Genomic DNA, 17280 nt, shown 5'->3' with positions numbered 1-17280 from the left:
AAACCAAAGTATAATGCAAATAATATGGACTCAGTTACCACATTTATAAAGTAGGAATGGTAATACATTATTTCACCAAAAATTTTATAAGAATTAAGTCATTTATTTATAAGAAATGTTTTGATCATTATCATTTATTATAAAATATAATGGATATATACAAATTAATTGTTCAGTGGTAGAACCTGACTTCTAGATGCATGGATTAAGATCCAACTATCGTCCGTTTCTCATTCATACCCCAAATTTTCAGTTTTCAAAATTGTACATTTTGCAATGTGATACCCAGGCAGAAGGATGACTCTAAGTTTAATTTAGGTAAAACATACTATTTAAAAAAAATCATATTATTCAAGGCCTGGATTGTTTTCTGGTTGGGTAGTTCTTTACTTCTGCATTATAAAGGTCAAAAATCAGCCAAATTGGGGCACCTGGGTGGCTCAGTGGGTTAAGGCTCTGCCTTCGGCTCAGGTCATGATCTCAGGGTCCTGGGATCAAGCCCAGCATCAGGCTTTCTGCTCTGTGAGGAACCTGTTTCCCCCTCTCTCTCTGCCTGCCTCTCTGCCTACTTGTGATCTCTCTCTCTGTCAAATAAATAAATAAAACCTTTTTAAAAAAGAATTATTTTTAAAAAATGGTCAAATATTCTATTTTAGTTGAAGACAATACAATAATATATGCTTTCACTAAAAAAAATTAATCATAGAACTATCATCATATACTGTCATGGATAAAATGAGTCTATATCATATCTTTTTCTTGGTTAAAGCTTTCCAAGTCAGAAGAGATCATGAAGATGTCCCATAAAAACCTTTTATATACAAATAATAACTCAAAGATAAAATATTAAAGGAAAAGTTATTACATTAGTTTTTCAGAAACTCAATTTCATTTTGAAATTGGGTCAGATGGCCCACTACTTCAGTAAATCACTATCATCACTCCAGCTAGTTTGTGTCCTAAAACACCTGGGTGTACCAGACCTATGGATTTCTGTAATGCACAAATAGTATGTTAACATAATGCACATAATACAGTTCATATTCACTTGCCAATAAAACACTTAGAAACATTATTTTTAATGCAAAAGACTCCACTTAATAAATATGGGTAGGCTGTTATATTGACCTAGAAGAAACTATTTTTGTTTTAAGGTACCCTCCAATTCCATATTTTTAATGCAAAAGACTCCACTTAATAAATATGGGTAGGCTGTTATATTGACCTAGAAGAAACTATTTTTGTTTTAAGGTACCCTCCAATTCCATATGTCTGAGTCATTCAATAGACATCTGTCACCCTGAGTTTGGGCACATAGTTACCCAGCAACTTTCTTTTTATAAATTAGCTCCAATCCAGATTAAAACAGATGAAAGATTTCCAGTCAATGTGGCCAGACCTCAGGGTGGAAAATGAGCTCAGGAAGGCAGCTATCTGAAACTGAATCCTCCCTGGAATGGACATTCCGTTCTAAGCCCCCTTCAGGGAAACTCCAACAATAACTCAAGCAGAAGCAAGCAGTTGTCTTCCAGGTAGTCCAAGCCAACTGCGCTCTTTCTTAGCAATCTGTCCTCAGACACCCAGCCAGAGACTTAAAACTCTTCTACCTACATCAAAGAACAGCAGAACCAGCATGCGCATAGTGTACGAACAGAAGCGATTCACCTAATTTCTATCCTCCTTGAATCTATCTCGCTTGGTAGTAATTCAACAACTCCAAAAAGATCTCAGCTTTGTAGTCCCTCAAAGGAATCCCCACAAGTCAGGCTTCTTCTTTAACTATGAGTTTCTTTCGAGACTAAGAAAAGAAATTGGGAAAACCCAAAATACTACTGATTACAGGAATGATCTAAATAAAGCAACAGACATTTCAGACTGAGGTTTATAACTTTTACAATTCATTGAGCCCTCAGGAAAAAAATAATATACTAAGAATTATCCTATTGTTTTATTAGTTATCGTGTGTGTGTGTGTGTGCATGTGTGTGTGTGTGTCTGAATATAATAATACACACCAGAATTCACTGTTACACATGAGCCCTTTTCAGCCTGGACACCTGAGTTCCAAAAATATAATGATTTCATGACTAAATAACAGTTAGACTATTGCTGCAATATTTAATCATTCGTATATGGGCCTAGAAACAATTAGGCACAAGTAACCCATAAATAACAGACAAAAACTCTCCTCTCAAGGAGCAAGGGAATGAGTCACAAGCAACCTGACATTGACATCAGAGGATATAATTACTTGTGCAAAATTATCTACAGTGAGTTTTCATTAAGAACACAGAACAGAGATACCTATCCCACCCAGGGTAGTCCGGAATGCTTTTAAATGATGTTCTATAAACAAACACTAGAATAATGGATATAAATTGTTAGTATAAGATACAAGGTGATAGTGGTTTTTTGTTTTTGTTTGTTTGTTTTTTGCTTTTTTTTTTTTTTAAAGATTTTATGTATTTGATAGAGGGAGACCCAGTGAGAGAGGGAACACAGGCAGGGGGAGTTGGGAGTGGGAGAGGGGAAGCAGGCTTCCTGCTGAGCAGGGAGCCCGATGTGGAGCTCGAACCCAGGACCCTGGAATCATGACCTGAGCCGAAGACAGACGCTTAATGACTGAGCCACCCAGGCGCCCCTGACAGTGGTTTTTGTAAGAACATTCTAGGAAGTGGGAATAAGTCATAGGCATGCAATTACATGACTTATTTTGTGGAATCACAATTTTTATGACTGGAGAGAAGTCTACATGGAGGACAACAGCAGATAAAAAAGTGAGGGACATACTGTAAAAGGTCCTGTGTGCTGGGGCCTTGGATTTTACCCTGTAGCTAGAGGATTCTCTATAGGATGCTAAGATACAGACACAAGATCCAATTAGTGTTTTAGAAACATAACTGGGGTAACAATAGGAAGGATGGATCTGTTTAAGACTAGATTAAAGCAGGGAGATCTCTCTCACACACACACACACACACACACACACAGACATACACACACGTGCATGCACATATACTATCAGAGATCATCTCTTGATCTGTGCATCTGTTTATACAATTTGTCACCTCTTTGGAGGTTAAATGTAAATTAGCTATTCATTAATATTAATAGTTAAAATAATACAAAGTACAAAAACCGTCTATTTTGTGGACACTTTGCCAATGACCAGGAAACGTTCCTTCCTAATGCCTACAATAAGCAACATTGTAAAGCAACATTAATATTCCTATTTTTTTCTTGAAGACAATCAATATTAAATACAATCAGCTCAGCACCAGGTACTCAATAAACAAATAGTTAAATACGGGCTTGTCCATGATTAATTAGCTTGATAGGTAGACACACTGGCCTTCAGGATACTGAGGGCTTGTTAAAGGTTTAACGTTGTATTTAAAAAAAATATTTTGCAGTAAACATGGAGTCATAGGAACCTGCAAAGAAATATGCAGGGATGTCTTGTGCAACCTTCACCATACCTCCTACAATGTTGACACCTTGGATAACTATAGTACAAGGTCACAATTGGCAAATTATCCATATAATCCACAGAGTTTCTTCAAATTTTTACCAGTTATACATAAATTCACTTGTGTCCTTCTGTCGGTATTTGCGTGCATGTGTGTTTGTGTAGTTATGTGCATTGTTATCAAGAATAGTCTTGCACAACAAATGCCACCATCAAGATACAGAATAGGTCCATTACCACAGGCTCTCTTCTGGCACCCCTATATTGAGTAACCCCCATTCCTAACCTGTTGCAACCAACAATCTGTTTTTTTGGTCTTCATAATTTTGTTATTTCAATAATGCTATTCTTTTCAATAATAATGAAAGGAATAACACAGTATGTAATCTTGGAGTTGTTGTTTTTTTGTTTTTTGTTTTTTGTTTTTTGTTTTCCAAGCATGGTGCTCTTGAGATTCATGAGAGCTGTCGTATTATCAATAGGTCATTTCTTTGTATGGCTGAGTAGTATTCCATAATATTGATGTGTCATTTGTTCTACATCCATCCATTGGTGGATATGTGAGTTGTGTCCAATTTCTGACTATTACAAAAAAAAAATGCTGGTGTAAACATTCATGTACAAGTTTTGTTGTGAACATCAGTTTTCTTTTTCTGGGATAAATGCCCAAGAATGGAATTGCTGGGTGATACAGTGATTACATGTTTAGTTTTAGAAGCCAAGCTATTTTTCTAGAATGGCTGTATCACTTTACATTCCCACCAGCATTGTATGGGAGATCCAGTTTCTCTGCATCTTTTTGGGCTTTGGCGTTGTCACTTTTTTTTTCCAATTATTCTTGATAAAAGTTGTATAACATGCCTAGCATTATGGTTTGATATACATAGCGAAGTATGTATATCAGTGAAAACTCCTGTTAAGCTAATTAACATACCATCTTCACACATAGTTATCTTTTTTGTGATGAAAGCAGCTGAAATTTATTCCCATAGCAAATTTCCAGTATTCAATACAGTATTATTAACAATAGCCACCATAGTGTATATCAGATGTCTATACTTATTCATCTTCTATGACTGCAACTTTGTACTCTTTGACCAATATTTCCCCATTTTCTCCATCTCTCCAGCCATGGTAGCTACCCTTTTACTCTCTGCTTCTATGCATTCAATTTTTTGATATTCCACATGTAAGTGAGAACATGCATTTTTTTTCTTTCTGTGTTTCACTGATAGTTGTCTTTTTCTTACAAAATGGGAAAGCTATTATTTACAATATATTTTTACAGAGTATAATCTATTTTTCACTGCCAAATTCTTTTGCCCTTTCACAGAGAAACTAAATGTGTTTTGAGTCCTCTTACCTTTCTATACTCTAGGACAAATTACTTAATGGTCAGGGTCACTTTTTCTCTAATACATTTTTTTTCAAAGATTTTATTTTCTTTTTTCTTTTTTTTTTCCAAAGATTTTATTAATTTACTTGACAGAAAGAGAGAGAGAGAGCACAAGCAGGGGGAACGGCAGAAGGAGAAGGAAAAGCAGTCTCCCCGTTGAGCAGGGAGCCCAATGAGGGGCTCAGGTGCTCCATCCCTGGACCCTGAGATGATGACATAAGCCGAAGGAAGACACTTAACCTACTGAGCCCCCCAGGCGTTCCTCTCTCATACATCTTAAAAATGAAATTATTATTTCTTCTTTATACCCAAATATACATTGCAAGCTCTTCTAGGTTACAAAGAAAATGGATCTCTTCTTCAAGAGATAAATTGGTGGGGATAAGAAAAAAGAGTAAATGAGTGACTTTTCCAGGATATCCACAGATAGTAAGTTGAAAGAGGGAGGGAAGGCACCAACTGTAAGAAACAGAAAAAAAAAAAAAAGGAATAGTCTAGAGTAGAATCGAGAAAGAATATCATGATGTGAAGGAAGCAGTTAACACTGACAAGTGCCATTGGGAGTTACCAAGATAGATGCAGGAAAGAAAATATCTGGGTTGAAAATAGTAAAACAAAACAAAACCAAGAATCAAAAGACTACAGTAAAATGGAGTATGGATAATAAGAGAAGAGAATAAAACCCAATGACAGAAAGCAAATCTTCATTAATTATTTATATACATTGAGCTTCAACCAGAACTAAAGTGCTTTTGTTGTCCTATAAAATGCAATCAAATTATCATCATTATTATTATTTTTTAAAGATTTTGTTTATTTATTTGACAGAGAGCGATAACAAGGGGAACACATGCAGAGACAGTGGGAGAGGGAGAAGCAGGCTACCTGCTGAGCAAGGAGCTTAATGCGGTGTTCTATCCCAGGACCCTGAGATCATGACCTGAGCTGAAGGCAGACACTTACTGACAGAGTCACACAGGCACTCTAAATTATCATTATTATTACAACATGTTCTTATATATAAATGGTTGTAATTATAGCATGCAACAAAATATTACAAACATTATTAAAAAATGCTTATGTGCCTGGTTCTAGAAAAACAGTAGTGAGCAAAACTAAATGAGATACTTGTATTCATGGAACTTACCATGTACTCTGAGTGATAACCATTGATTAGTAACACACCCACATACACACACACACACACACACACACACACACACGTGTCATTCATATATATATGGAATCAATACAGTGCTATGTGTTATGGTAGGCTATTATATGATAGTGGCATTTTATCTGCTCAAGGGAATTATGACACCTTTCCACCAGCAGTGACTTATAAGTGGAAAGGGGTGTTAGCTAGGTCAAAAAAAAAAGGGTGAAGAAGGTTCTGGACAAAGAGAAAACCATGTGCAAAAGCCCTACAGCAGGAAGAAGTGAGGCCTATTCAAGGAACAGAAAGAAACCCAGAAAACCGGTAAGGCAGGGGCAGGATTACAGGAGATGTGACGGGAGAGTTAGACAGTGTCTAGATCTTGTTCTATTTTGTTTTGCTTTCTTAGCAATGAGCAGAAGCTACTAAAGTGATTGAATGCGCACTGATATTGTCAAACTTAGGTGACTGGATGAACTTTAGAGAATAAATGAGAAGGAATGGGGAAGAGGCAATGCAAAACACCAGAATGGCTACTGCTGTTGTATTCCTAGGGAGACAAAACTACTTGAGCTAGGCTAATGGTAGAAGAGATGAAAAGAAGTGGATCAAAAGATACTAGGGAGATAAAACCCAAATAATTAATGGTTTAGACATAAGTGGTTGAGAGGTAAGTGTTTCAAGGATATAATAGGTTTCAAGAGCTTGTGAAACTAGAATGGTGGCACCATTCACTGATAAAGGGAACAATGAGAGAAGATCAGATTTCACTGACAAAGGACAAGTTTTGTTTGGGGCACTTAGAGCAGAGGTGACTTTGTCACATATAAATGGAGATGCCAACCAGGCAGTTGAAATTGCAGTTCTGGAATTTACTAGAGAAATCTGAGCTGGAGGTATAATTTGGTTAGTTATCTCCACATGTGTATTAGTAAGTTATGGGCATGGGTGCAATGACCAAGGAAGGGACTACAGAGAGAGAAGACACTCACACTGGGAATGAGCCATGAGAAATCTTAATATTTAAATGTTGAGTACAGACAATTAGGCTATAAAGTAGATCAAACAGAAATACCCAAAGAAATGAGAACAAAATCAGGAGAGTGCAATGCACAGAGCTCAAGGACACACAACAATTTTTAAAAGGGAGAAAATGGTTAATGTTGGTACTGCTAAGAGTTCAAGAAAGTAGATGGAAATTTTCTCAGTTGGTTTCAGTGACATAGCATTCTCTACTTCACATGAATTATGTTGAGTGAAGTTTGAATTAAGAAAAATAACAAGGGCACCTGGGTGGCTCAGTGGGTTAAAGCCTCTGCCTTCGGTTCGGGTCATGATCCCAGGGTCCTGGGATTGAGCCCCGCATCGGGCTCTCTGCTCAGCAGGGAGCCTGCTTCTTCCTCTCTCTCTGCCTGCCTCTCTGCCTACTTGTGATCTCTGTCTGTCAAATAAATAAATAAAATCTTAAAAAAAAAGAAAAATAACAAAATCATAAAATTTTAAGGAAAAATATTAATCTAGTCCAGCTGATTAATATAAAGTATAGAAAGTTAATATTTTTGTTTTTCTATATTTATCATACTTTGATAGTATGATAGACTCATTTATTCCATTTTCTTAAAAAATTATCAAAAAATCCCACTAACAATAGTTACCTCTAATGTTTAATATTAAAATTAAATGACTGATAGCTCTTTAAGAAATAAATAAAATATTAAACCACAACTGTTTCTTACACTTGGGAAGTGACATTGGAATATGTACTTTTTCCTTTTCCCAACTGTGTTGTAGTGTTTATGTTTTCTGAATGGAAGCAGTATTTTCAGGTTTGTTTTAATAGTATTTATTGATTTTATAAATACTAGTCAAGCTGAACATTTTTGTACACAAACCATTTAATTTCTAGACTTTGTGTGTGTGTGTATGTGTGTATGTGTGTGTGTGTATGTGTGAGAGAGAGAGAGAGAGAGAGAGGAAGAGAGAGAGAGAGAGAAATCTATTCATGCTAGTGATACTTCATAGTGCTATGCACATACAAAGTACTGTCAATAACTATTCATGTCGGATAGATTAATGTCTCATTAATCCTTGCCTATGCATCACCACCCTTTCTACTTATTCTCTAATTCACATCTCCATAGCCTATACTCTAAGGCCTATTTATAGAGGTAGATACTTTGATGAAAACCTCCAAAATCATATCAGCCATAACTAGCCATTTATGGCTGATTTGTACCATGCTCTGTAAATCTCTTGGCATATTATAGTAGCTGTATATATATGCATGTGTGTGTGAGCGTGTGTGTGTGTACCTATGGAGTTATAATCTCAAAGAAGTCAGACAGAACATAGCAGGTGTTTGCTAATGTTTGGCTACAAGCAAGTAAAAACCTAATAGTAAAAAAGTTGCTCAATACCATATTAATATTACATCTAGTCTTACTTCCCCTGAAAGCTAACTGATAAGTACATTATATTCATCCATGACTAAATTTCAATTACTCAAGTGCCTTCTATTGCTTCAGTACAATTCTAGTTTTATTTAAACTGAACTGTCAATGTTTTCTAAGTATTTTTACCATTTTTCCAGATTTAAGAATAATCAATTTCACTAATGGTTCTCAAGAAATTTTAGACATTTCTCCAATAAGCATCTATATTAACTAAAATAGCATTAAATAAAGTGCAAACTTACCTTGTCATATCTATGCAATTCTGTATTCTCTAAAGGATGATTTTTCATATTGCTTAACAACTCTGACTGAGCAATTGAAATTCAGACTATGATAAATGTTTTACACTGAAGTCTCATTTCATTATACAGCAGTTAGTTGAAATGGGGTTTCCGAAGAAGGTATTTTTAGGAAGTGCAGAGTACAGGAAAAACCTGAATACATTACACAATTTAAATATTTATTGAGGATTTTCTACTAAGGCAACATTTTGGTGATATCTCACAGAAATAGCAATATGGGAAAGGAAATTAGGGGTAAATAGATGACAGAGACTGTGGAAACCAAGACACCTGGTGTTGCAAGTGTGATCCTCATTCATAAAGTCATTAAATGGGAGATTGAAAGAAACACCTCTTTACTGAAATATTACTTTCCTTAGGATTTTATCATTCTACCTAGATGTTTCTATAATTTCTTGGCATGTTCTTGTCTTCCATATGGAATTCCTGACCTCCTTTTCACACTCCATGATCTTTCTAGTTGGTCTCATCCAAACTCAATGGCTCACATCTCAATTCTCCAATAATGACTTTGTTTCTAGACGACTCACAGCCCCTACATACAGTGTGCACACTCTCTGTAAAAAACTTAGCATTCACAGCCCCAATGCTTCTCAGCATTCCTTGAAGTCTTCTTGTAATTGGCATTATTACCCACCCAATTCTATGGACCATGGAAAACACCACATCCATCAACACCAATTCCTATTTACTCCAACTCATAATTAAATCTTGAATAAATTCCCTTCTTCCAACTTCAGTGTCACCATTCTGGTCAATACCAACTTCTGGCCCTGGAGAAGCTATCAGAGTGATAATCCTTCCTCTACTCTTTATATCTCCTAATTTCTTCACAAAACAGAATGATATTAAGGAAAAAAATCCACAAGTATGTTCATATCACTGGCCTACCTAAGACTCTAAAAGGCTGTCCATTGATTTTACTATAAAGAAAAAATCATTCCCATGGCCTCTGAGGCTCTTAGTTACTATAACCCAGCTCTTACAGTTTTAGCAGCACACTAGTCCCAAACTTTCTCTGACTTACTATACTCAAGGAAAATTCACTTTCTTTTAGTTCTTTTTTCATACCAAGTTCTATCTGCACACATGTTGTTTCCTTTGAATGTAAACATTTTTCCTCTCTCTTTCTCCCTTTGACCACTGTTCCCCAATTCCATTCTTTTTTGTGTTACTTTGAATGCAATTTTCCTAGGGATCTCTCCCCAACTTCTAATATTAGTCTAGGTCTCACTATTATGCATTCTTATAACAATGTATGCTTTATTCTCCAGCCCTTGCCTCAAATGAGATTTAAATAGTGTGTGACTATTACATATATATATTCCTTAATTCTAATCTCAGTGAGTTTGCTTGTTTAGAATCTTATCTCCAGAGACTAGTACAGTACCTGGCATGGAGTAGGCACTCAATATATATATTAGTTGCATGAATGAGTGAATAGCAAACTGTTCCTTCTTTAAACAGTGGTCACCGAAACCCAATACAATACAAACTTGACAGAGTCACTTCTTTTGATGTTTTTAGTTCTGGAATTCTTTTGAGAGCAACTCTATTTCCAGACATTTAAAGTAAAACACTGCAAAATCCACAGGCTTGAGCCAACTGAACTCTGTGATAATACTTGGTACTCTCTGACATAGCCCATTAGAGATGGGGTGTGTACACCTAATCCAAAGGAATCCTCTAGCTCTTCAGCAGCTGTTCACATGGCTCCTGACCTGCCCTTCAGGCTCTACTAAATCAGGATTCCCCAGCTGTCTGAGCTTCCAGTAAGCTCTTTTAGTTAACCAGCTACAAGCCAACATTGCTTCTATCTGGTTGCAGTGTGTAGAGTCAGATTTTCCTTTTTCCTTCCAAGTTATTTCCCAATATATGGGAGCCATTGGGATTTGCAGATAATTTTATTGGTTCCTCAGCCATTTTTATAACATATTTCTAATCCTGCTCTCCTTGAGCATCAGTAGAAAAAGAAATTACTCAACCTGCCTTTGGTGAAAATACGTATGCAGTTCTGATTCTGTGATTTTTATCTTTCACATTTCTTTAGTTTGACATCACACGGTTTCCAAAGCTAAAATCCCTACTCCTAAGAGTGTGCCGACTCCCGTGCCCTTTAACTCAACACTTAGCTCAGGCTAAGGTAGTACTGCTGCTGTAATCTGATAAAGGAGCAGACAAGTTGTGTGCAAATAAAGATGGGTGCCAAGAATGAGCAAAAAGCCACTGATGTTTATGCCCTTTTATAGTCCTGATTCAATGACAGTCTTAGCCAGAAATGGAACAGGAGGGGGGACAGCAATTTAAAACAAACAAAGCAAAAACCAAGGAAAGGATGAAAACACTGAAAGGGCAACTCCTTTATTGCCCATAATTGGACATAAGATTAGACTATTATAATGCTAATTGTGCTCAATTAATACTGGTTTTTCTAAAACATCAGTTGTTTCATAGTGGTGGAGACAAAGTACATTTAAAAGTTGAAAGTAAACTAGCCAAATACTGTACATTATGTTGGCATATGTAAATTCCTTGCTCATCACAATGCCCATGAATGAGTGGAATATTTATTAAATATAAGCTAAAAGCATAACAATTCAAACATCTATTTTCTTCAAATATCTGTTTTTCTCAAGTTTCTTTAAAATCATGTCAACCCTGTTTAAAATCCATTTAAATGTCAACATTCTGACTTTATTACACAGATAAGCATTGGCTTTCATGATACACTTTAACATTCCTCCTATTCATTACAATAACAAGATTATATACTAAAATAAATAAAATAGACTAAAATAAGTAAAAATAGAAGCAAAGCTCTTCCTCATATTCTTGCACTTGAACTGTAATGTAAGACTAAATCTTTTTAACTAGACTTTACTGTATTTCAGATTTTGAAAGTGACATGTAAAACCAATTTTCCAACATCTTTTCTTTAAAATTATATGGAATTATATTATTTCACCAAAATTATGGAATCACAATATTGAATTAAGAGTTCTGGAAGACTCATTTACAAACAACAAAAACAACAGCAGCATCAACTTTTTACCAGCAAAGAAATGACAGTTCCATTCCAGTTAAAGGATAATTGTCTATTCGCCCCACCTTCCATTACTGAAGAAGGGCCTGCATAATGACAAAGCCAAAGTGAGGCACTGAGGCAGAAGGCAAAAGATAATAAAGAGCACAGGGAGGAAATTGATTTCCAAACTCAATCCAGACTGCTAGGAACACTTTTTTCTCAGGGTTTAATATCATTACATACACTATGCAAAATCCCTCCAGCGACCATAATACCCCGAGAAAATTGCCCTGTTGGTTTTTTCATCTATTAAAATTCCCAGGTGTTTTGAATACATGACATCAGAATAACATCAGATGGAGCAAAGTGTTGAATTAGACATTGTTTTTTTTAAATGGCAGCCTCAGTGGAGGGCTTGAGCCGTGCCCGAGGGAGTACTGCCTTTTGCTTTTGTTAATGGGCATGTGGTAGAGGTTGTGTAGTCTTCAGATCGGGACTCTTTTAAGCATGAGCGAGTAAGGCCATTTTTCTCTCTTCATTCTCATTCTGCCTGCTGCTTGTAAGAACTGTGGCTGAGAAATTTAAGATACCCATGAACGTGGGAGCCAAGGTTTTTGCAGCCTCCCCTTGTCTGCCCCACATTCAGGGCAGTCATCTTGAATAGAGAAAGAGAAAGACCATGTTGTCCCTGAGAGTTACTGTTTCTGAGTCTCTGGAGGAGATCTCTGCTTTAAAAAAGCAAATGCAAAATTATATTATGCTGTAATATATGGGGAAAATAAGCTTTGTATACTACAGATTTCAGAAAAAAAGTAAACCAAATCATTTTAGTTGTTACTCCTCAAATTATAGTTTGCATAGGAGTGATTCACAATGAGAAGGGTCTCTGTCCCCTTCCAGACAGGAGATGAGAATCTCTAAAAGACACATTCACTTTTAATATTAACTGGAGGGAGCTTGAAATTTTGCAAAGATAAAGATCTGAAGAAAAATTCCACACATGACATCCATAGACAAACTCTCTTCAAATTGGCAAAATAATAAACTACATAACACTGCCAACTGAACTTTCATATCTATATGTAAACTAAATTCAAACTCCAAATCCGTGTTATGAATATTATTCTGTCAATATTGTATAGAGTGAAACCCCAAGAAGTTTAACTAACAGATGTTTTTAAATGAGGAAAAAGGCGAAGACTGTAAGATATTTATTTATTTGTTGGTGTTTTGAAGCTCAGTCTGCTGCACAGAGCATACTCCCTAAAGACAAACATTTTCATGCAACTTTGCTATGGAACTTGGTTGCATTAAAAAAAAAAAAGTCTCGGGACGCCTGGGTGACTCAGTTGGTTAAGCAGCTGCCTTCGGCTCAGGTCATGATCCCAACGTCCTGGGATCGAGTCTCACATCGGGCTCCTTGCTTGGCGGGGAGCCTGCTTCTCCCTCTGCCTCTGCCTGCCATTCTGTCTGCCTGTGCTCGCTCTCTCTCCCTCTCTCTCTGACAAATAAAAAAAAAAAAATCCAAAAAAAAAAAAAAAGTCTCTTCATTTCCTATACTGCAGCCCATGACCCTCCCAACAAAATTTTCCAAGTACCTTGATAACAAAATGCAAATCTCCTAGGACAATAGCAGGACTTTGTGAGAAAGAAAACTAATGCCTCCTTCTGAATCCAATCAAAACCTGAATGTGCTATATAAAAATAAACCAAGGTCATCATTATTCTTCTCATTGTGATTTGGCTTGCCTTCAAATTACATACCCTGTATATCTGAAATAGCTGCACCGCCTCCATTAACTGAGTTTGACATCATTTTAATCAATGTATCTTTTTAGAATGAAAGGCAGAAATGTCAAATTCCTACCATTATACATTCTTTTAACTCTCTAATCTGCATTAAATAAAAGCCTGTCTTTGAGAAATAGTGTATTCTTAAAGAAATATAAATCGCATCAATTTCATCTTAAAATGTAACTGGGAAAAGATTCAACAACAATGCATCCCTTCATCTGGAGGTGATTTCCCATGAAATCACTTTTAAAGTTTATGACTTTTAATTAAAGTTTAAGCCTTGAGGCCCATCACTTACACTGGTTCCTCTCAAGGCCCTACCTTATTGTCAGTTCATGATTTTGTATTATTTTTCCCAAAAGACTCCCCTCCCTCAAACTGTATAATCCCAAGGCCTGTAAAACCTTGGTCTGCTCCTTTCTTCATGGTTTCTTATGTTTTGTTGGACAGAGGACATACATTAGTCTTATTTGTCAATTTCTTTAAAAATGATTTATATCTAAAACAAAATGGAAAACATGAATGGAAAATTATCTTCAAAGAAAGGTTAATTTCCAATGAATTTTCAATGGCTGTGTGACTTAAATGTCTTCATGCTTTTATTTAAACAGATATACTCACATCAAACTACCATGGTTCCTATATTTGCAGAGGAAGAAAGAATAGTTTAATAAAAATATGATAAATCATTTTTAATAAGTTAAGGGAATATTACATACAGTAGAAGGTGGAAGGGGAAGGAAAGTTTTGGAAATCACTTTGCTTTTTTCTGGTGATAAAGCCATGATGAAAGATAATAAAACAGAATTTTTAAAAACCCTGACTTTTCCAAGACAACAAAGATTTAAATCTCTTTTATTAAACCACACAAGTGGTTAAGAACTTGACAATTTGTTTCTCATGTAACCAATGACTTGGACTACAAGGATTTCAAATGAATACTTCAGAACCAAAGAGGAAGCTGTATTAATATCTCTGTCCAAATTACAAATTTCTATCTCAGTACTGCCTAGCTGGAGTAGTGTCAACTAACACATTTTTTTTCCTTAAATAACATAAATTTGCACAAACCACTTGGTAATCTTAAGTTTACAGTAACTACTACATGACATTCTCTATTGCATTTTCCATACTGTTTTGCCATGTAAGAGATACAGAAAACTTCCTTTTCAATTAAAAAATATATTATCCACTTAGATCAGCAATCTCTTTTTCTTAGAGTTAAGATGCCCTTAGAAGACTCTGGAAATGAAATCATTCTAAATGATGATTTTATTAGACCTTAAGATAATTTTTATCATGTAAAAAATTCCAATGAAATGTGTATTGGCAATAAATTATTTGAGTGACTCTTTGCAATGCAGTATTTGAGCAATTTTAAAAGTAAACAATATTTATGTTTATACAGGGATCTTCTGGCAACTACTTTCATTAAAAACCATCCACATGTACTCTTACATTTTTCAAACTAAGCAATTAAAAAAAAATCTCATTCCAGTGTCAATACATTCAAACAGAAGTATGTCAGCTGGTAAAAGTTAATGTAGAATATAACCGTGTGAATATCTTCATATTCTCTTAACAAACCCACTGTCATGCAGCTTAAAATTTCACCTGATAGCTTTAAAATGTGCTTTAGTAAAGTCTACGAGAGCTTGTCCCAAAAAGGTTAGCTTTCTTTAAATTCTAATGAAGAGTTTGAAGTTCTTTGAGTACCTATGACAAAGTAAAGAGCAGGTCTGCCTTTCATTTTTTGCTATTTTTTGAATTGCATCTTTGCTATTTTTTTCTAAATTGCTCTCTACCCTGGTTCCTGGTTTGAATTTTTAAGTATAACAATGGATCAATCAATATGTGTGTATTGCAAATAGTATATGCTGTTGTACTTTTGTAACATTAGTAAATGGGAAGGTTTTTCAACAGAAAGCGATTCTGATGCTCACCAAATAAATTTATAAAATAAGGAAATGTCATTAAAAAGGTTTTACTATAAAATCTGGTAGCATCTAATGTGAATCAGTGAGTGCACAATGTTCATTTTTTTTGGCACAGAGGCCAAAGTTGTGCTGTGACCTTTTCACCAGAAGTTTTGAAGAATTACTTATTTGGACAGACTTATTTTCTTCATTGTTAAATACAGGCATCACCATCCTATCTGTTTCAGAATGGTATAATCCACCAGTCAAAGGCGGGATGAGGAGGGCAAGGTAATCCCCTCTGTCAATCTCTTTGGGACACACTGTACTACTCATATATTATGTTTATGTATTATTTTTACTATTGTGCCAGAGTCAATTTCTAAATTTTTCATTAGTCACCATGACTTTCTTAAAATAAACAAAATAGATGCACTTTATAGAAAAGCCAAATGAAAAAACTTTACTGAAAAGCTAGGTCATCCTAGACATGGAACAACATGGTAAGCTTGCTATGAAATGATCAGAAGTCTCTCATGCTTATATGTTGTGTTCTCAACAAAAGCGTCTGGTCACTTGCCAGCAGAGAGCATATCACTAGTTGAAAGATTTTTCATGATATTCTACAGAAAAGAATACTCAAAATACTAAATATGAGAAAGGGATTTTTAAATATTTATCATCCTTTTCTCCGCCTCCATTTGCCCATCACAATTCCTTTTGTTTTTTAAAATTTTTTTCCCTTGAGATGTGCCAGAGACAATTTTTTTTAACCTTGAGGTCTCCACACATCATTCCACTACTGCAATTAGTTCATTGAAAATAAATAGCAGGTCACTGCCCCACATGTAACCATTACTGAACAGAAGATCAAATAATCAAGATAACTCAGATACACAAATGACTTCACAGCAATTAAAACAGTTTGTTACAAATACTCCAGGCCAGTTATGCACATTCTATTACTTCAGTGGTTTCTTAAAAGAGAAAGATCTGCTTGATTATATTTGTGAAGAAAAAACTTTAAACTCTACCTCATTTCTACTGAAAAGTTCTCCCGGTGAGAAACATGTACACCTGCACACATATATGTATACAGGAAATATAAGATAACATTTATTCTTATTCAAAAACTACTATAATAATTTAAAATCAATCTGCCTAATCAGTGAGCTTGCCACAAATTAAAACGTAAGCCACAGTAAAAATATTTTTAGTGACTTTGTACTTACAACAGTCCTCTACTTCTTCCCACCAAAGCATTTGGGGGAAAAAAGTGTATATCAAGGCAGCAAGAAAAGTCTTGGTAAATTTTCTCCCAACTTTAGTGCTCCAATAGGTTTAGAAATGATGAGAAATCAACCAGCTTCAGCAGCCTTTTAAAAAAGCACACTTCAGTTTTTCCTATTCGTTTTTCTCTGAAGCTAATTGCCTCCAAGATCTGAGTCCTGTAAGGGGAAAGTGAGTGATCCCAACACTGAGTGAGTCAACATAGTAACTGATGCCAGGATTCTGTAGAGGCCCCTGGATATTTCAAATTCCAGGACCTGCGCAGAAGCAAGTGACCCGCCTTTTCTCTCAACTTGGTTTCCCATAATAGGACTGCCCATGGCCACTACATATAAGGTTGTGTTCCCAGCATGGCAAGCCCTGTGAAGACAAATAATGTTCAACTGTGTTCTGATTAATATCCAAGCCAGAACAGAACAGTGGACATAGTACTTGCTCTCACAGGCTTCTAAACATAAAAACTCTTCAGTATACAAAACA

At 35.6% G+C, this 17280-nt stretch overlaps 1 protein-coding gene across 1 annotated transcript in view; it reads right to left on the bottom strand.

Annotated features, from left to right (window-relative positions):
* Nucleotides 1-16996, bottom strand: part of DMD (dystrophin) — a 2124834-nt gene extending 2107838 nt beyond the window's left edge. The window contains 1 exon segment of the mRNA XM_047715765.1: nucleotides 16743-16996. Within this exon segment, the coding sequence (XP_047571721.1) occupies nucleotides 16743-16773 (31 nt within the window). The 5' untranslated portion in view covers nucleotides 16774-16996.
* Nucleotides 16997-17280: the final 284 nt, after the last annotated feature.

The sequence above is a fragment of the Lutra lutra genome, chromosome X (genome assembly GCF_902655055.1).
Source record: "Lutra lutra chromosome X, mLutLut1.2, whole genome shotgun sequence".
In the NCBI taxonomy this organism is placed as follows: domain Eukaryota; kingdom Metazoa; phylum Chordata; class Mammalia; order Carnivora; family Mustelidae; genus Lutra; species Lutra lutra.
The sequence above is the reverse complement of the archived record's forward strand: the minus strand, read 5'-3'. Positions and strand labels throughout refer to the sequence as shown.